A 20,611-nucleotide genomic window follows, 5' to 3' on the forward strand; every position below is an offset into this window, starting at 1 on the left:
AATTGGGAACTACTGAAAATCTTCAAGTAAGAGAGCAAGCTATTCAGATTTATGCTTTAGAAGTATTCTGGGAGGAAAAGAGAAGGAATTGCATATTGCCGGGCACTGGTGAAAATGGGTGGCGGGGGTGAGAGTACAAATAGGAGGGGCAAAGGCTGGGGCCCCACCAGGAAAACAAATTAGGAAGAAATTGTTGCTGTGAAAAACAGGGCAGAGCTGGGGTGGTGGGGGGTGTTCTTCTAGAGCCAGTGGCAGTGGGAAGCTCTGGGAACCTTGCCTGGTGGGCAGATGGACCAGGAGGGTCTGGATGAGACTGGGTATACGCAGCCACCACCATCATCTATGAAAGAAAGGAAGCCAAGCTAATTAAGTAAGCCATTTACTCAAGGCATCCTCTAGGGTTTTCTAAGGGAATTAATATCTTTTATTTTTTAAAGTTTGTTTGAGTAATGTCTACATTCAAGGTAGGGTTTGAACTCAGGACCCCGAGATCAAAAGGCACATCATGCTCCTCCAATTGAGCCAGCCAGGTACCCCAATGTTTTCTCTTTAAAAAACAATTATATTAGGAATACTTCAAGTATATTTTTAAAGTAGAGAAAAATGGTGTTAAGGAACCATCATACATCACCTCGCTTCAACAGTTATTAACTTAGGCTCCATCTTGCTTCAGCTCTGTTCCCAGCCTAACTGTCCCACCCCACCTACACACTGAATTATATGGAAGAAATTCCAGACATATCGTTCCATCTTGTAGATATTACTGTATCCCTAAATGCTACTTTTTAAAAGGATTTCTACAATACATAACTCCATATCATCATGGTTCAAAATATTATCAATAATTCTTGATTTCACCTAATATTTACTCATCGTGCCATTTCCTGATTTTCATATACATACATAGTTAGGTAGCAGATGGATAGAGATGGATGGATAGATAAATAGATGATAGATTATTTTATAAAGTTGATTTTAATTTGGGTCCGAACAAATCTACTCATTGCTTTTGGTTGTAATGTCCCTTAAATTTTCCCTGATTTTTGGTTCTAATAATTTGTTTATTGAAGAAATCAGCTTCTATTCCTGTCATCATTTTTTTAAAGATTTTATTTATTTGACAGAGAGAGGGAAAGCACACAAGCAGGGAGAGCAGCAGGCAGAGGGAGAGGGAGAAGCAGGCTCCCCACTGAGCAGAGAGCCTGACATGGGGCTCCATCCCAGGACCCTAGGACCATAACCTGAGCCAAAGGCAGATGCTTAACCAACTGAGCCACCCAGAGGCCCCTGTCATAATTTAAACACAGCATCACTTCCTGTTTCCATCACAATGTTGTAACAGGAGTATGTCCTTCCTCACTAAAATACTGCCATTTAAAAATTTTTATTTATTTTTTTTATTTGTATCCCCATCGCTATTTAAACTCATTGAGTGCCTTAAGAATTGCCTTCTTGCTATTGTGAGGCCTCAGATGCCTAATTTTAAATGTCCCCACCTGAAACGAACTTAAACCCATTTACTCCATTTCTGATGTTAGTGTGTCATCGTTGTGACGTAAGTTGCCAAATGGTCAAAAAATAACCCCAGGCACACACTCTGGGTTGCCTAAAGAATGAGCAAATTAGAACCAGTTTCTCCATGTTCTTGCATCGAGTGGGACTCAACCTGCTCCGGCATCCTATAGGTCAGTGTTTATTTTCATCTGGACTGAAGTTGCAACTGAAACTTCCCACAGTCCCCTGGGTTCTGGGCAGCTGGTTCCAGGTACTAGAGAGTTGTTACTTTCCACAACTCCCATGAAGAGCTGATGGCCAAACCCAGGATGCTTGGTGACCACTGACAAGGTAGGCCTCCTGCTTGCCCTATAAGGGAGAACAATAAAGGGCCAGGGTCTTTCCCCTGGTATAAACACCCACCCTGAACGACCAGCAGAGTGCCCAGTGGCAGCTGATACTTAACTATGCCAAGGTCTACTAATCAAAGGACTCATCTAGAATTTTATCCAGAATATAGTAGGAGGCACAGTCTACAAAGCACATGTAATCTATCTAATAACACCCTATCTATCAAAGCCAGCTCTGAAGGGTGCTGGTAGATCATAGTGTAGAAAAATTTCAACTTTTGACCTCAGCCTCCACCCTGCACATATCCTTGGGCCTCCCCAGCCTCCACCCTGCACTGTATCCTCAGGCCTCTCCTAGCAGCTCTATAGCAGCTTATCACAACCTGAGTGGCCCCCACAAATAGAAACCTATAAGGAGTTTGTGAACCATCAAACGAATTACTGAAGCTTGATGTGGAGGAGTCTCAGCTGTCAATAGAAACTTGAGTGTAGGAGCCAGGGTGGCTCAGTCAGTCGGGCGTCTGACTCTTGATTTCAGCTAGCATCATGGTCTCAGGGTCCTCAGATTGGGCCCTGTGTCGGGGCCTCTGTGCTCCTTCCCCACCCACATGTGTGCGCGCTCCCTCTCTCTCTCGCTCTCTCTCGCTCTCTCTCGCTCTCTCTCACTCTCTCTCAAATAAATAAATATATAAAATCTTTAAAAATTATATATATACGTATATATACACTTGAGTGTAATATTGAGTATCTTTCTATCCTAAGAGGTTGATTTAAACATTGTAGGGTATGGTAGACAGTCTTTAATTCTCTGTGTGTAGCCTGTTAGATGTAGAGGATTGCAGAAGGGGAAGTGACCGGTGCATTCCAAAAGCCTGCTCTGTGGCAGAAATGAAGTAAGTGCTGGTAGGAGAGGACACATCGCTTCGTACCTTACTTTATAGACCTTTCATTTTATGTTCCTTGTAATTGTTCACTGTACACACAGATAATTGAATTGTTAACTCAAGCTTTTCTTTTCCTCCTTATTTCAGGGTTTCATGTCATAAACGAACAGCTGCTCATTGCAGAAATGCGAGTGTGTCAACCTTTAGCTATGATGCAGTCTGTCTGTAAAAGCTGACTGTTTAGTTAAAGTAGCTACTGGACCATTTCATTGTATCCTTAGGTACAGAAATGAAACTGCTCCCTAACCCTTCACAGCTCCCGGGCTCAAGGAATCAAACAAGAAATTCCCAAGAACTTTAAGCATGTCATAAGCAAATACAACACTTTGAAGTCTGAGACAGCGTATTTGTAATCCTGACAGTCCAAACACCCTGCCGTGTCGAAGGTGTCCCATGACATGGTGCGGGCCAGTGCTGTAGGCAGACCGTGTTAACAGACGATTTCCTTCATGCCGGTGTGAAACAGGGAAGATCAGTTCATGGCCGTGTAGCAGCCTGGTCTGTTCTCCTGAAACGTACTTGACATGGCTCTTCCTCTCTAGAGCAGAGGACAGAGAACCATTCAAACCTGCACTTCAGTATCTGGGAATTCATCCACAGGATTGACGTTTTAAGATACGATCAGTGGAATAATGTGGAAAGGATTCTAGATTTCCAGGCCAGCTTCTCTAAGCCCCACTTAACCACAGATGTTAAAGTTTGCTCCAACCCTGAGTAAGATCTTCTCTGTATTGAAAGTTAGCTTGCTTGGGAAGGCCTGGAAATAGGAATGGGTTGTCCCAGTCTCTGTCGTCACATGACTCTCTCCTCTCACAGATATTTAGGGCACTCTAAGGAAGTGCAGGGCAAGCCCTGTGCTAGGCATGGACACAGGCTAAAGGGCTCGAAGTCCAGCTGGTCATTCCCTGATTTAAAACATAGGTCATTAGGCAGTGGACCCCTCCCCCAACACTAATGACGGCCACATCCCTGTTTTAGAATGTAATATCTTACGAAGGAGAATCTACCTCCCCAAATAATTTCTGAGACATAATGCTTTAATGATGATATCTTGAGTTTATTTTATGTATGAATATATGTGTCTTATTACTTTGCCTCCCCCCACCCAAAGAAACCAATTATGACTCCTTGGCATTTATTGCAGATGAGCAAGAAAGTTCCGGAGCCATTATTTACACTGTGGAGCTCAAGCGCTATGGGGGGCCCCTTGGCATCACAATTTCAGGAACTGAAGAGCCCTTTGATCCTATAATCATTTCAAGCCTCACTAAAGGGGGATTAGCTGAAAGGTAAGATTTCAAGAAACTGCTACAATTGCCTGGGTCTGGGCTGGGTTTTCTTCCTCACAGCTTCAGAGAATACATGCTCCCCTTCCCTGCTCGGTTACCTGTTAACTTTTTCACATCTGCACAAAGGATCGATCCTAGAGCTTGAGAACTGTCAGGCAGAGCTCCAACTTGACTTTGAGGGGCATCTTACAGGCGGTAAAAGATGTCATGGGCTTAACATTGATATTACTCTCCGGAAATGTCTACGCTTGACCACAGTGGACTGGAGGTGGATTTATATCATGTCCGTTTTGAGAGGAGGAGACTGAAGTTCAGGGAGGTTAAAAGGCTTGTCCAGTTCAATTCAGCAAACATTTACTGAGCCTGTATTACCTGACAGGTACTGGGCTTGGCTGCTTTGTTTTCCAAAGAGGATGACACAGGCTTTGTCTTCAAAGATTTGGGGAGACAAAGCACAGTGACCCATCTTCATAATATGATTTAGAATGTCCATTTGTTCTTTTGGCCAAGATGCACGCCCACCCCAACCCCCATTAAATCGCCTTTCTCTCTGAGACACATGGTGGTGCATATTCCAAACCTTCCCTTCAGTAATCTAGCTCAAGAGTGCACACACATCATGCTGACGCAGATAATGGTCAAAACAGAGCTGTAGCACTGCAGAATCTTGGAGCTGCAAGACCCCCTGGAAATCAGCTCATCCAAGATCTTCATCTGCTGAATGAGGGCACTGAGGCAGCTGAGAAAGGGTTACCCTGTTGGAGAGTCATATTGTGATATTAACAGAGACACCTATGATGGGGTATTCTTCAGATATCCTCCTCTCCTAGCTTCCTCTGTTAGGGAGACCATCCTAGGTATCTCTATCAGGGAGACAACAAGAAAAGTTTCATGTTGATCCAGTTTGGCAACCTACTGGTCAGGTATTCCCTGGCTTACAACCTAGTTTTCTAAACTGGAGATCCTTTATGAACAAATGAAGTGATCTTTTCCCTTTATCCCGAAGAAAATATATTCTTTGAGAGTAGGTGCTTGGGTGGATGTGGTCAGCAGTCCCTCGTAACTGCTGTGACCCCATGTCACCTGTTACCCCAGGTGCTGCTGCCACTACCCCAGAGGCAAGCTGCTGTCAGCGCACTCAGCCACAGGCAGCCCGGTGAGGTGGTCTCATTCCTTCACTCACTGTCCTGCGCACTAAGCCAGGACAAGAGGCTGGTACTTGGGACTCCCCTTCGATAGCCTGTAACCCAGCTGGAGAGATCGGAGTTTTTAGACCATCCCTGAGTGTCCCAGCCCGAATGTCCCACTCAGGGCTCCCAAAGATAGGTATGGTGAACAGCAGAGCTATAAATTCCAGCCTGCCTGCTCAGAATTGGGTGAGGATGGAAAGAAAAGAGAAAAGGCCAAGGGTCTATTAGTTCGTTGATCAAGAAATTTTCTTTTTCCACATTTCAAGCAGTGGGCCAAGCCCTTTACATATGTTTTCCTATTTAATCCTCAAGTTCCCCCGAGAGGTGATTGCCCCATTATAGTGACATAGGCAAGTGATACCCAGAGAGGTTAAAATAAGAAATCCGGGTCACTCGAGAGGGGCAGAGTTGGATTCAAATGTAGCACGAATTGATTCTCTGAGCCTTTTCAATCCTTAGAATGACCGACAGAGGGACCCTGCCACACCAGGGTCTGAGGGAAGTCCCCATCTCTCTGATCCTCACTTCTGGTGAGCTAGGGTCATGGTTGTGTTCAACCCGTAATTTACAGTTAAATCTTAAAGAAGCAATGCTCCATCCCAAGTATCACTGCATTTACTGTCCAGCATTGTTTATTTCCTTGGGATTTTTAAAAAAGATTTATTTATTTATTTGACAGACGGAGATCACATGTAGGCAGAGAGGCAGGCAGAGAGAGAAGGGGAAGCAGGCTCCCGGCTGAGCAGAGAGCCTGATGCGGGGCTGGATCCCAGGACCCTGGGACCATGACCTGAGCCAAAAACAGAGGCTTTAACCCACTGAGCCACTTGGGATTTTTAAGAGGGTTACTAAATGCCTCTGCTTTCTTAGAATTCAAAAAGCATGGCAAGACCATTTTACACCCTAATTAAAACAATTTTTCTAATTTTATTTGAAACTAAAAAGTTATTCACAAAAGATGCAGTTATCTTGTAACATTGCCCAGGAGAAAGCAAGAAGTGGCTTCTAGAGACCCTTGCCAAGGCTTTATTATCATGAAGGTATAAAGTATGGCAGGGGATTTCTATTCAGTGGCACACAGGGATTTTTCTACCTTTCCTATTACTATTTGGTGTTTCAGAACTGGCGCCATCCACATAGGAGACCGAATCCTGGCTATCAACAGCAGCAGCTTGAAAGGAAAGCCTCTGAGTGAAGCCATCCATTTGTTACAGATGGCAGGAGAAACTGTCACCTTGAAAATTAAGAAACAGACAGATGGTGAGTGGGTTGAGAGCCACAGTTACGGATTTTCAGTGCATTTCTATCCCTCTGTATCTTTCTAGGGAAGACAAGTCTCCAGAGGGAGGATTAGAATATCTTCTTATTACCCTCAGACTTAAACTCCTTCTCTGTCTTTGCAGCCCAATCAGCATCCAGTCCCAAGAAATTCCCCATGGCTAGCCACCTGAGTGACCTGGGAGATGTGGAGGAGGACCCCTCTCCAGGGCAGAAGCCAGGCAAGCTCTCCGACACATACCCGTCCACTGTGCCCAGTGTGGACAGTGCGGTGGACTCGTGGGACAGCTCTGGGATGGACAGCAGCTATGGGAATCAAGGTACGTCCGAGCCTCGGGGAATAGAGAGGGCTTACAGCTGAAGCCTGTGCTCCTCAAAGATCTACCCTCTGCTCTTTGGGGAGAAAACAAGTTCTTTATTTATTTTACTTGTGTCTGCTTCAGTGCAACCGGATGGTTGCTGAATATGGTGACCTTGCATTTTCTCCTCCTTAATACTGATAAGTCCTGAACATTTATCAAACACTAGCGAGCCCGCATTAGGTCTGCTGATGTCTGAGTGTTCAATTCAGAGCTTGTCCTTCCTGCTTAGATTAATAGGAGGCAAACCATACAATAAAGTGGTTCACCAAAGACAGGCCCCTTTCTTACTTTTGTAAGCAGGCTTTCCACAAAGATGGATTGGGGAGTACCGCAGGTGTGCTTTGAGAGGTGAGCCGATGATCTGTGACCCCATTTATTCCTGCCTCCTCCTGACTTTTAGTAGAAACTTATACAGGTTTGCTGAGTACCCACGATGAGAGAGTTGTGACCACAATACATAAAAGTATAGAGTAGATTTTTCTTTACAGGCATCAGCCTCATGTGAAGAAGTATAACCTACATTAGAAGTTAAACCTCACGGGGCACCTGGGTGGCTCAGTGCGTTAAAGCCTCTGCCTTCGGCTCAGGTCATGATCCCGGGGTCCTGGGATCGAGCCCCACGTCAGGCTCTCTGCTTAGCAGGGAGCCTACTTCCTCCTCTCTCTCTACCTGTCTCTCTGCCTACTTGTGATTTCTGTCAGATAAATAAATTAAAAAAAAAAAATGCTAAACCTTACCACAGAACGTAAACACACAAAAAGTATTGGACTGAATGCAGACTAATAAACTAAAAGCTTCTTTTAAACATCTGTCTCCTTCCAATGATACCTGACATCAAAAGAAAAGTGTGTCAGAAATTCTTTGTATTTCTCCTGTATGGGATTGAGATGTGATTGCCCCCCTCTGGATCTCCAGTGAAAATATCCCTCAAGAAAAGGATGTTCCAGATTGCCTATGTGTGCCTAGAAAATATTTGAATTCCAGGTCAAGCCACAGCTGCTTACCTACCTGAAGGTGGACGGACTGGGCAGGAGTGTTGACTGGGGGCATCCTGGCCATCTTCACATGTGCCGAAAGTGGGTGGGGCGCGAGCTACACAGAGGATTTTGTTTAGATGCAAAATATAACAGATTCACCATAAAGACGATAGCATAAAGCCTTCCAAATACTCATCATCTCTTAGACCTTGCAATTCCATTCTAGGACTTTATCCTGAGGAAATAATTGTACCAGAGACAGAAAGACAAAGACGTTGTTTCCCACGTTGCTTGCAATGCCTAAATATTAGTGAACCAAAAATATCAAGTGACAGGACGTTAAATAAAGTTAGGGAATCTGTACAAAAAGAAAAAAAAAAAAAAACAGAGTTTACCTTCTCTTTTTTGCCTGGTATAAATCCCAGCCTCCAAATCCTTTTTCTGCTCTGATTTAAGTCAGTCGGAGAATAAAATACGTAAACCAGAAGTTTGGGGGTTGCTTTGCAACTTAGTTAATTAACCGCTTTTTGGAAGGCTCTGTTACCAGTTCACTCTGTTTCTGGTTCTGCTAGTTTTCTTCTCTCACCTTGCCTTCGCCTAGGTCACTCTTTGTCAAGTCCCACGAATAGGGGACAAGGAAAAGGAATGATATTTCAAAAATCATCAAGTAATTACTTGTTAGAGATGATACTGGAATATATATATATATATATATATACACACACACACACTGGGATTTATTATTATACTGGAGAAAATATTTTGAAGACCCAAAATAAAATTAGAGCTTTTGTTTATCTGGTAATTAGTGTTTCTAAGTCATAATATCTTGTGACAAGTTGGCTGTGCCACCAGATAACTTGTCTATCAATTTGTCATTGATCAAATTCTTGATTTCTCATTGCCTATGAGTTGAGGAGCCACCAGAGGTCTCTGATAAAAGACAGAAGTCAGAGTCTATCAGAGTAGAACTCCGAGGTTTGTTTATTAATGTGCTTGCTTATTTATTGCTGCTTAATTTGGAGACTTTCTTGTTAGAAAGATTTTTCTTTTGTAAGGATGTTACTGATTTTAATGAGTTCTGCTCATAAGGTAATCTGTAAGAACTTAAGTTACTCTCGGGGCTGCCTGCCTGACTCAGTCAGTGGATCGAGCTACACTTGACCTTGGGGTCATGAGTTTGAGCCCCACATCGAGTGTAGAGAATACTTAAAATGACTAAATACATTTAAAAACTAAAAAAAAAAAAAAAAAAATTGAAAGAAAGAACTTAGCTACTCTGACCTTTTATACCATAGGATGAGAACCCTGATTAGCACACTAAATATAGAGCCTTTCCCACATGAATATAAAATGAAGAACCATTTATTATTCATGAGGCTTTTGAAAATTTGAATTCCTAGACAGAGAATAGTAGTCATAATAATATTAAATTGGGCATCAATAAGTTAGAAATCTTCATGAAGATAAAGAGAAAAGATGGCAATTGTAAGAGCATCGAAGTCCTCCAGGACGATGAAAACCCAGTAACAGTACCTCATCTTTGTAAAATAGCCCATCCCAAGCACCCATCTCAGTTCTCATATGGAATGTGGATGTCGAAAGGCTGGTTGATCACAGGAGCTCAGTGTTAGCAGAGAGTTTGGAAGTCAGGTTGCTTGCGGACGCCAGCGCCCACGGGGACCAGGTGCTCCCTGAAGGCTGAGACAGTCTCCCCACCCCACACCAGGAGCCCAAAGTTCTCACTTGTATTGAGTGGAAATCTCTCTGCTTGTAGCTCCTGCCTATTAGTCTCCATTCTACCCTCAAGGTCGTTCAGAACTAGACTAAAGCCTCTTCCCCTTGACAGCCCTTCAGGTAACTGAAAGAGAGCCCTCATGCCTCTCTGAAGTCATTCCGTCTCCAAGCAAAATTGCCCCAGGTCCTTAACGGTTCCTCACATAAAACTTACTTTTGAGTATCTTTATCATCCTGAAGGCCTCTCTTATGAGTATATTCAAGTTTAACTCCCTACTTATTAAAATGTAGCGCTCAGAAAGAAAGGTTATACAACAGTCTGACAGCCCAGAGCAACTCAAGCCTGTCACCTTCATCACTGAGAATTTCAGACCCTATGAAAGTAGCCTACCTACCTTGACAGAACTGTAGTGGTTGAATCCTATCTGTCACTCATTTTGTGCTTATTGCTTACCAAGTTCTCAAAGTCCACCTTTTTTTTTCTTTTTAACTTGTGTTATTAGGTTAAACCAAGTCTTTCCAGATTACATGAGCGACACTGACTTTTTAAAAAGCAAGGCATGTGGGGCGCCTGGGTGGCTCAGTGGGTTAAGCCTCTGCCTTCAGCTCAGGTCATGGTCTAAGGGTCCTGGGATAGAGCCCCACACTGGGAATCTCTGCTCAGCAGGGAGCCTGCTTCCACCTCCACCTGCCTTTCTGCCTACTTGTGATCTCTCTCTCTTTCTCTCTCTGTTAAATAAATAAAATCTTTTATAAATAAATAAATAAAAGCAAGACACAGAACCACACTTTTTTCCACGTCAAATACTATGTTGTGACATGTACATGGTCTCTTCAACCTGTGGTTCCAGCCTGTCAGGGACTCTACCATATACCATCTACCAGGAAGACCTTGCCCATTCTTATCACACCGTGTGGTCCACTATAGCTGTCCCATTTGCCAGCATGCTATCACACCTCTGTGATGCTCATCTTCCTCTTGGGTCCAATGTCTCTGTAGCCACATTCCTTATTGTTCTCTGCTGCTTCTCCAAATGTCAAATTTGCCCCGTTCATTCATTCAACAAATATGTAATGGCTGGCACAATAGAAGGCCAGTGGATCTACAAAGATCAGCTAAAGAGTTGTGGTCCCTATTCTCATGGAAGACGTAAGCCAGTTGAAGGGCCAGACAATTACCAAGTACCTACAGTGCAAACTATTAGTTAATGCAGAGAGAAATAGGATGGAGTGACCCAAGCTGGGGGGTATGGTGGGTGTTTACGGAAGTCTCATGCTGGGATGACTCTCAATTCTACTGCGCAACTCTAGGATGCAAAACATTTCACCTCTGCCTCTGGGTCAGCTTCTTCTCTTCCCATTCTCCTGACCCTTAGACCTATACCCTTCTGCTTTATCAAAATCTTATGCTTTGGCCCCCTTCTGTCTGTCTTATTCCTCTTTCTATTATTTTTTTAAGATTTTATTTATTTATTTATTTATTTATTTATTTATTTATTTATGGGGGACAGAGAGAGAGAGAGAGAAGCAGAGACAGAGGTAGCAGGGAGCCCAAAGCAGGACTCAATCCCAGGACCTCAGGATCACAGCCTGAGCTGAAGGCAGACGCTTAACTGACTGAGCCACCCAGGCAACCCTTTATTCCTCTTTTTAACTCAGAAAACCCTTTCCTTGGATTTAGCAAAGGTCATTCAATACAAGGGAGACTGACAGTTTGCTGGTACCTGGACTCTGTCATTCTCATGGATGGTGTAGCTCTTTCGGTGTCTGTAATTCTTGACTATCAGCTCAGGTAGCTATGTTTTCTGTCTTATCCCACATTAAGCTTTAGATATTTCTCTCTTTTCAGTTCACTTTTTTCAACTTTATTAAGGTATAATTGACAACGTGTACAATATGATGATTATGATTTGCACACACATTGTGAAACGATTACCACCATCAAGTTGATGAACACACCCATCAACTTCATAGTTACCATTTGTATGTGGGTGTGTGTGGGTGTGTGTGGTGAGAATGCTTAAGATCTACTTGTTTAGGGGCGCCTGGGTGGCTCAGTGGGTTGAAGCCTCTGCCTTCAGCTCAGGTCATGATCTCAGGGTCCTGGGATCGAGCCCCACATTGGGCTCTCTGCTCAGCAGGGGGCCTGCCCCCTCCTCTCTCTGCCTGCCTCTCTGCCTACTTGAGATCTCTGTCTGTCAAATAAATAAACAAAATCTTAAAAAAAAAAAAAAAAAAACTACTTGCTTAGCACTTTTCAAGTACACAATACAATCTTATTTTAATCTATAGTCACCATGCTCACTTTAGATTCCCAGAACTCATTCATCTTATAAATGAAACTATACGCCATTAGACCAACATTCTCCCACTCCCCAGCCCCAGACACATTTTACTTTCTGTTTCTAAGAGCTGAGTGTGACTTTTTTTTTTTTAATTTAGGTTTTACATGTAACTAAGTTAATATAGTATTTGTCTTTCTGTCTCTCACTTATTTCACTTAACATAATATTGTCCAGGTTCATCTATGTCACTGCAAATAAGATTTCCTTCACTTTTCTGGCTGAATAATTTTCTGATGTGTATATATTACTACATTTCTTAATTCATTCATCTGTCAATGGCACTTAGGTTGTTTCTGTGTCTTGATTATTGTGAATAATGCCACAGTTCTATCTCTTCAAGATACCTACTCTATTTCCTTTCAATATATATATATGCAGAAGTAGGATTGCTGGATCCATTTTGAGGTCATTTTTATCATTTTTATTTTCTCAGGGAAAAAATGTATTTCATACAGGTTTTCAAATATATTTGCACACAGTTAAGGAATTTGTTTCTTTTTATTTTCTTAGTTTCTAGAATTATATCCTGAATATTGTTCCATATTTGGTACATTTGTGTTTTTATTCTTTTTTCCCATGAGTATACTGGTAATAGTTTATTTTTATTTAGCGTTTTTCCAAAGAGCTGACCCTTGAATATATTTATCAGTTCTATTCTTGTTTTCTAAAATAAATTTTTGCTTTTAATTTGATTAACTTTATTCTTAGATTTTCTGTTTGTAACTAGAATTTGATGCATAATTTATCTATTTCCGTGCTTCCTTGTAGTTTTCATAAAGATAATGATGACTGAGAAGAGGCGAACATTATGGAAGTGTTGAATCACTATTTGTACACCTGCAACTAATATTACACTAGAATTTAAATTAGAACTTACAGGAAAAAAAAGAGACACCAATATGTACAAAGAGCCCGACTTCTCCTTAATGTAGTTAAGGCATACAACATAGTACATAAAGAGAGTAACAGAGCAAGACCCTGAGCAGTATTGGTGACCAGGGTGGGTGTGGGGGCTTTTATTTTTCTCCTTAATCTCCCTTCTGATCTCTACAAGCTCATGTTTTATCTCCTTCTTTCATGTTGGCTTGTCCAGGTTTCCATGAGCTCTTATATATCTGCTTTGATCTCTTGCTTTATAGAGACGATAGTTTCAGTGTATATTTTTAACATTTTGTGATGATCTGTTTGGTCATATTTATCATTTGCTCTGTGGCAGTCTTTTACTCATGAGTATCCATCATCTATTTGTTTTCCTGTTCCTTCTCTCCTTTTTTTTTTTATATTAACTTGGTATACATCTTATGCTAGTTCCTTTAGAATTCATCTTTGAATGAGATGACTTCTTTCTAAATTGGAAGTTTGAAAGGAAGTCTGATACAGAAGAGCCTAACTTTGTGCTCCAGACTAGCAAAAATTACCCCACAGCTCACAGTAACCTGTGATGAGTGCATTCTTCCTCAGCCCAGAGACATAACTGTAGGCTGCCAACAATACAGAATTCTTCTCTGCTAGCCTGCCTCTCTGACAGATTGCTTCCTGCAGTGGTGGTATATCTGTAGGTGTTGTCTTTTGCCCACCTCCCTGGCTTTACCCTAATATACTAATCCTGGGAACTTGCTGCCACCAGCCTATAAGATCCACTCCAGTGTTGCAAACAAAGCATTGTTGTTTTGCTTTATGCCATGGCCCCTGCTTTGAAAGACTGGGCCCTCTCTGAAATTGCTGGTTATAGGTGTCTCCTCTTGGCTTTTTATCACTGCCTCCCACCTCCTTTTTGACTCGTGGAATTTGGTAACTTTTTCTTATGTATTTATGGTTTGAGCTTCTAGTTTTGCTAAAAATGTAGGTTATGTTATTTGTCAACCCTTCCTGTTTTGAGGTGATTTCTAGAGAAGATAAAAAGGCTCTGCCTTTTTAAAGATTTTTTTTAAAGATTTTATTTATTTATTTGAGAGAGAGACAGTGAGAGAGAGCATGAACGAGGAGAAGGTCAGAGAGCGAAGCAGACTCCCCATGGAGCTGGGAGCCTGATGCGGGACTCGATCCCAGGACTCCGGGATCATGACCTGAGCCAAAGGCAGTCATCCAACCAACTGAGCCACCCAGGCATCCCGGCTCTGCCTTTTTAAAATAACATTCTCATTTAAACACTTTGAGTATTTCTTGGCTAGAACAATTACAAATAGTTACACAAATATATGATGTGATTTTCTCATTCTTAACAAAACTGGATTTTTAGGAAACAAGTTTGGCAGGGAATTATCTGGTGTGCTTTCCTGTACTAAAATTGGCTTCCAAAAATGAAAGTAATGGCAGGAGCTATAGTCCCAAAATTGTAGAGTTGACGACTGAATTCCAAAACCATTCTCTGATTTCCAAATTTTATGAATATGAACCAACATTGTTTAGTTTGCTTTTTAAAACTAATACAGAGTGTGAATTAAGAGCTACAAGTATAAGATGTTAACTTTCACAATGTTGTCGTACTAAAAATCCAATAGTACAATGTTGGAATATGAGAATTTTACAGGTATCTGAAGTATGGTTACCCTCAAAATAAAAATCACTGTACCAAGATTCCATATGCTATTAGAAGTGCCAACATTTGTGAAGACCTATTTTCCATAACACTAACAAACAAAACTAAACATTACTCTCAGTGAAAGGAATCTAGATTGAATTTTATACCCTGTATCAGTGTGCTTTGGCTGCTATAACAAAGTACCAGAAACTGGATGGCCTAAACAATAGAAATTCATTTTCCACTGCCTGGAAGGCTAGAAATCCAAGATCAAGGTATCCCGTGTGGTTTCTCCTCAGGTCTGTTTCCTTGGTTTGCAAACCATGGGTTGCCTTCTCCCTTCCTCATATGCCCTTTCTTCTGCGTGTGCTCATCCGTGGTATCTCTCATGGGTGTCCAAATTGTCTCTTCTTATAAGGACGCCAGTCAGATTGAACTATGGCCCCACCTTATAACCTCATTTAACCTTAATTACCTCTTTAAGGGCTCTATCTTTAAATACAGTCACATTGATGGCTAGGGCATCAACATATGAACTTAGGTGCAGGTATGATACAGTCCATAACACACCTCACATTATGAGGATAAAAACAGATATCAAAACCTAGATTGAAAGAAGGAAGGAAGGAAGGAAAGAGGGAGAGAAAACAGAAAGGTTTCCAATTCTAAATAAAAGGAGTAATTTCTTAGGAAATACATTTTTTTTAAATTATATCTGTCTCTCAAGGTGTTTCTGTTATAAATTTTGAATTTAAAATCTAGCTCATCCCTGCATTTTAATTTTATGTGCTCACACCACCATTCAGTAAAAACCATTCTGTTTCTGACCGTTGGTTTTTCTTACATGTGGGCTGCCTCACTGATTCCATTCTTCCCATGGCTTTTAAGTTCGACTCCCCGTGAAAAAGGATATTCCTCAGAACTTCTGAACTCTGAATTCTCAGCTATCGCAAGCAGCTGGTCTTCACTTAATTTCTGTCAGGCATGTCCTGTTTTACATTATGCCGTAGTCCTCCACCTGCACCAGGGAGGGTGGAGTTCACCTGCATATGAAAGAAAATACAAATGATGGTGTCAAAGTAGGGTTAGTTATTTTTCTCCCACTGTAGCAAAGAGGCAGGCGAGGCAGGTGGTCCCCACAGTGTCATCAGGACCCAGCCTCTCCTGCCTCCAGCTTCACATCTCTCCTGTCTCTCCATTCACTGTCACTGCCTGTTGTACAGGCTGCCTTAAGGCCCACAGACTTGAGCAATGGAAGGCAGAAAGGGCCTACAGTGACCCCCCGGCTGGATACAGACTGGCCCCTCAGAGGACCCGCCTCAAGATATCCGTAGGCCCTAACTGACCAATGGGCTACTTCCAACGAGGCAGTCACTAAAATAAAGGGAGAATTCCGTGTGTCCCGTACCTCCTCACCTTCCCCCCTTTAAAAGGAGCCCCCACCCACAAGTCCCCAGCAGTCCCCAGGGAGAGCAGACAGCCTCTCCCTTGCAATGTATTCAATACACCTCTATCTCCTTTGTTCCGAGTATGAATTCTTTTACTACCCACACCACCCAGTTGTCCCCCCCACATTTGGGGGCCCCTCATCCAACACCCAATCAGGAGAGACACCACACAGACACCACACCTTTGATACAAAACTTCCATTATGCCTGAAATATTTACTTCCTCACCAGCTCCTTACTTTGAGTATATTACCATCAATGATCTTTAAAAAAAGAAACCTAAATCTAATCTTGCCACTCAAAAACAAACACACAAAACCCTCTGTATGGTTCTCTGTTGTTTTAGGATAACATCAAAGATGCTTAGTTTAAATCAGAGTTGTTTGGTAATCTAGTTTCCAATCGCTTTATCAGCCTCATTTCCGGATAGTTCTTTCCAGTACCTTTGCGTCTACACACCCTGAACTGGTCACTCCTCACCGGTAAGCTTTACTCTTTGGTACCACATAGCACTGGGTCTATTCATCAGTATGTTAATATCTTCGTCAGTTTATTCACCACCTTTACCCATTCTAAATCAGTGGAGAAGTACAAATGGAGTCGGATATATATATTAAAAGACCAACTATTTTTGTTTTTTGGAGAGGCGGGTTTTTGTTTAATTTTTTTTGTTTGTTTGTTTCTGGAAAATCTGGCTCGGACATGCAGCCAGAATCAGTTCTTATCTCCGTCCTCCCAATCCAAGTCTAGATGCTAGGATTTAAATGAGGAGGAAGTCAGATCTACAAACTGTTTCCCAGCTAACTGTATTCCAACATATCAGTTGGGTTGAATTAGCTAAATAGAACTGAAAACTCTAATATTACAGTGACTTAAATCATTAAAAAAAAAAACACAAACAAACAAACAAACAAAAAAATGGGCATTTCAGAGCTGGCATATAGCTCTCCAGGGTCCTCAAAGACCCATGCTCTTCCATATTTCTTCTTTATTGTGCCCAGCACTTGGCTTCCATCTTCGGGCTTACCACATGACCCAGGGTGGCTACAGAGCACCAGCTATTTCATCTACATCCCAGGCAGCAAGAAAGAGAAGGAAATAAAAGTAATGGGCACCTGTATTTATTAAAACCTCTTTATGTGTTGAGAGTTTATGTATGTTATTCTCAATCTTCATGTCAGTATGTATGGTTATCCCTCATTTTACAATGAGGTGAGTTGGCCACAGCTACAGAGCAAAGAAGTGGCAAAACTGGGATTTGAACTCATGTCTCTGAGTCAGTCCCTGTGCCAGCATGGCGTGATTGGGACCCAGGGTTTTTTTTTTTTTTTTTTTTTAATTAACATATAATGTATTATTAGCCCCAGGGGTGGACCCAGGTCTTTTGAGCTTACACCTAACCAAAGAATATTTGAAATTTTCCCCTTCTTCAGGCCCTTCTTTGTTATAATACAATAATCATTTAATATTGCTTAATAACACAAGGCATCCTTGGTGTAGACAGACATACTTTTCAAGACAGGCGTTTCCCGAGTAACGAACAATTCTGCACATCTGCTCAAGGCCATCCTTCCACCCTTTTGCCCACTAAGAAGTACTTGCAAACAACAGTTGGAAGGAAAATCGAAAAGTTAATCTGTCCCGTTTAAAACATGTTAGAATTTCCCCAGGGAACTGATCGGTCAAACGGGCTAATGCCTACCAGAAAAGGGTACTGTCCCGAGGACACCACCATTTACAATTTGTCTCCCTTGGCAAGTTGAAGGCTAGTTAAGGCAAGTGAGGTGCAGTCTTCCCCTAACTTTTTTCGTATCACAAAATGTAAGACTTCGCTTATTTGATGGGTTGGTTTATCTGGTTGGGAAGGAGAAAATGGATAGCCTGTGGAGAAGAAGTCAGGAGAAGTGGTGTCACATGTAGTCACTCCCCTTTAAGAAGAGACCTGTGTGTTTCCTTAATTCAACACTTTTGACAGAAAACAGCACATCGATCACACACAATTTCTTCCCAAATGGCTAGCCATCCTTCTGTCGTTACCCAGGAAGAAAATGAGATACCAAACTATAAGTATTTTCTCTGTGCCAAGAACTCCTAATGCTTGGGATCCTAAAACAGAAGGTTCACAGAGGGTTCTTGCAGCTGTGGGCATTCCTCTGCATTCTTGAGATCAAGTCCTTTTGAGCAGAGCGTTATCCTTTGGGTATCCTGTTTCCTCCGTGCTCCGTGTTAGTAAGGATGGCATTGTAGGTTCTAACTAGTGGAGGAAAAGTGAGTAAGACGAAACAGGGATACCGTGGTGACCGTCATCTTATGTGATCCGCTCATTTCATTTCATGTGAAAATGGTGGCCAAGGCCTGTTCGCTGTATTAACTATTTTGGCTTTTCTGTGGGTTTCTTGTTTGTCTTTTGTCTTAACAGTTTTTAAACACAGTAGGAAATACGTATCATATTGAAACCCAGTACACACATGTAAACACATACAGACACACACGTATGCGTGCGTGCGCGCGCAAACACACACACACACACACACACACACACACAGTGGGTCACAACCCAAAATGGTGGATGGAGCCGTGTATCACAATTACAGAACACACTGTGGAGACAGACCTGCTTGTAAGCCCCTGCTCTCCTATTTAAACCTCCCAAAATAATTTTGAAAAACCACATACCCCATCAATGTCATCTCATTTTTTTTCTCCCCAAATTTAAATACTTGCAAAGACTATAATTTCCAGTTGGTTGTTACTATGCCGTGACTATATATTTGTCAAAATCTGGAACCACGGATTTAGTTCAAATTTATGGAAAATGTCCGTTATATGACCCAGTTGCCAAAGCCGTTCCTCCCTGCCTCACCCATCCAGCTAATCAGATTTAACTTCCTGTCAGAAAGGAAGTCAGTCTCCATTTTGCAATTCAAATAAACATAATAATGTGCCCACCTCCCACCCAACAACTGTTTTGAATTCTAACTCTGAGATGCAGAGAGACAGGCGGATGATGGAAAGGGAAAGCCTTGCCAGGAGTCTGTGCCTGGTTGAATTAAGGCGCTGCTCCCAGGAGGCCTTCTCGCAGGAGCAAGGCTTTCCCAAATTATGCCTCGATTTGACAACTGGGAGGTTTTGCATCCTAGGGCCAAGCTCCTTCAAAAGGTTTGAGATGGTAAAGAAATATGTCTTTCATTTGTAAAGTGGCAGAAAAACAACTGTGAAGCGGGAAGTAAGAAGGGAGAGCCAACAGATCTCAGAACCCTGGTCCTTTTCAGTGGGATTGATTTGGGGAAGATGTGCTTAAGGAACTTGAGGGTCTAAGAACTGATGCTCCCAAGGTTATGACTGGAAACCGCCACCCCTCACCGGGGAGAGATTGCAGATACCCCTACATACTTGAACCACTGTTCTAAGCCTTTAGTACGCTCATATGTAAGAGGCAAATAATAATAGTACTACCTTCGAAGACAGTTAGGAAGAATAAATAAATGCGAATCAAGCACTCAGTGAAGTTTCAGGTGCAACAGTACCCACTCTGTGATCCCTATTGTTATTGCTGTCACCATTCTTATTCCACCCCTTTTCTGCTAACAGTGTCACTTCTCAGTGGGTGAGTCATCCTCGGGCCCATCCCTAACATTTGTGGGCCTCAGCTCCACAGGGCCAGGCTCCATCCACACCCCTGCAACCAGCAACTTCTTAGTCACTGGTTGGACCAGTGGGTTGGACCTGAACCCACATCTGGGTGGCAAATTCCACTCTCTAAAGGACAGACTTGGGTAAGAAGCCCTCACACGTCCTGTAGGTGGACACAGGGTATTTGGGCAAGAAGCTCAGGGTTCTGACTTTCCAGAACTTGCTCCCAGCAGGTCCAGCGCAGTGGGCTTTCCCACGTAGCTCTGACGGTCTTACCTTAGAGCTGTTGTTGGCATCAGCTAACAGGACGTGTGTGAACATGTGTTGCATGTAAGACTCGAGTATTATCTCGATGGCCTTTCTGAGCCCAAATTCAGTCAAGGTCATCTGCTTTGAGTGAGCTAATGGAAATCGCAGAAAAAGACAAATTAGCAAACAGAAGGTGACACCTGATTTTTGTTTCAGGCTCTAGCTTTCAGGCCTCAGGCTACAACTTCAACACTTACGAGTGGAGGGGTCCGAAACAGAGAGGCAACCTGTCCCCAGTCACTAAGCCGCGAAGCCAGACCTACCCAGACGTGGGGCTGAATAATGAAGACTGGGACCGGTCCACAGTCAGTGGGTAAGGTTTTCATCAACTGCTGCCTGTCCACACTGCAGCCATTAGCCCAGACCTGACTCTCTCCACTTCTGATGGCACCTATCGCTAGTATCAGAAGCATGACAGGAACCCCTGTCATCACCCCACCGGCCCGTGGCAGGGTTCCGCGACCTGTGCCTGCCCAACAGGAGCCTGGGCATCACCCCACAGCACGGCAAGAATTCAGTTTCCCTTCATGAAAACAATAGTAGCACACGGGAAGATCTGTGTCTGTAAACCCTGTCCTCACTCTTGGACTAGTCTCCTCTCTTTTCCTTTAAAAGGTTGCTTCATGTTAATTTACATTAAAAAAAATACATCAAGGATCCCATAGTTTGAATTGAGGTGTATTTTAGGATTGTTCCTTACCAAAATATATCAAGGAAATTGATAAAAATTGATA

General features: G+C 42.5%; 1 protein-coding gene across 8 annotated transcripts in view; it reads left to right on the forward strand.

Moving 5' to 3' along the window:
* The window catches only part of GRIP1 (glutamate receptor interacting protein 1), a 678,373-nt gene that overhangs the window by 633,875 nt on the left and 23,887 nt on the right, over positions 1 to 20,611 (forward strand). For all 8 annotated transcript variants that reach the window (XM_032347119.1, XM_032347122.1, XM_032347116.1 and 5 more), the window contains 4 exons: positions 3,933 to 4,077; positions 6,388 to 6,527; positions 6,671 to 6,865; positions 20,034 to 20,190. In XM_032347119.1, the coding sequence (XP_032203010.1) occupies positions 3,933 to 4,077; positions 6,388 to 6,527; positions 6,671 to 6,865; positions 20,034 to 20,190 (637 nt within the window). The remainder of the gene's footprint in view (positions 1 to 3,932; positions 4,078 to 6,387; positions 6,528 to 6,670; positions 6,866 to 20,033; positions 20,191 to 20,611) is intronic.

Source organism: Mustela erminea, chromosome 6 (assembly GCF_009829155.1).
Source record: "Mustela erminea isolate mMusErm1 chromosome 6, mMusErm1.Pri, whole genome shotgun sequence".
Classification (NCBI taxonomy): Eukaryota; Metazoa; Chordata; class Mammalia; order Carnivora; family Mustelidae; genus Mustela; species Mustela erminea.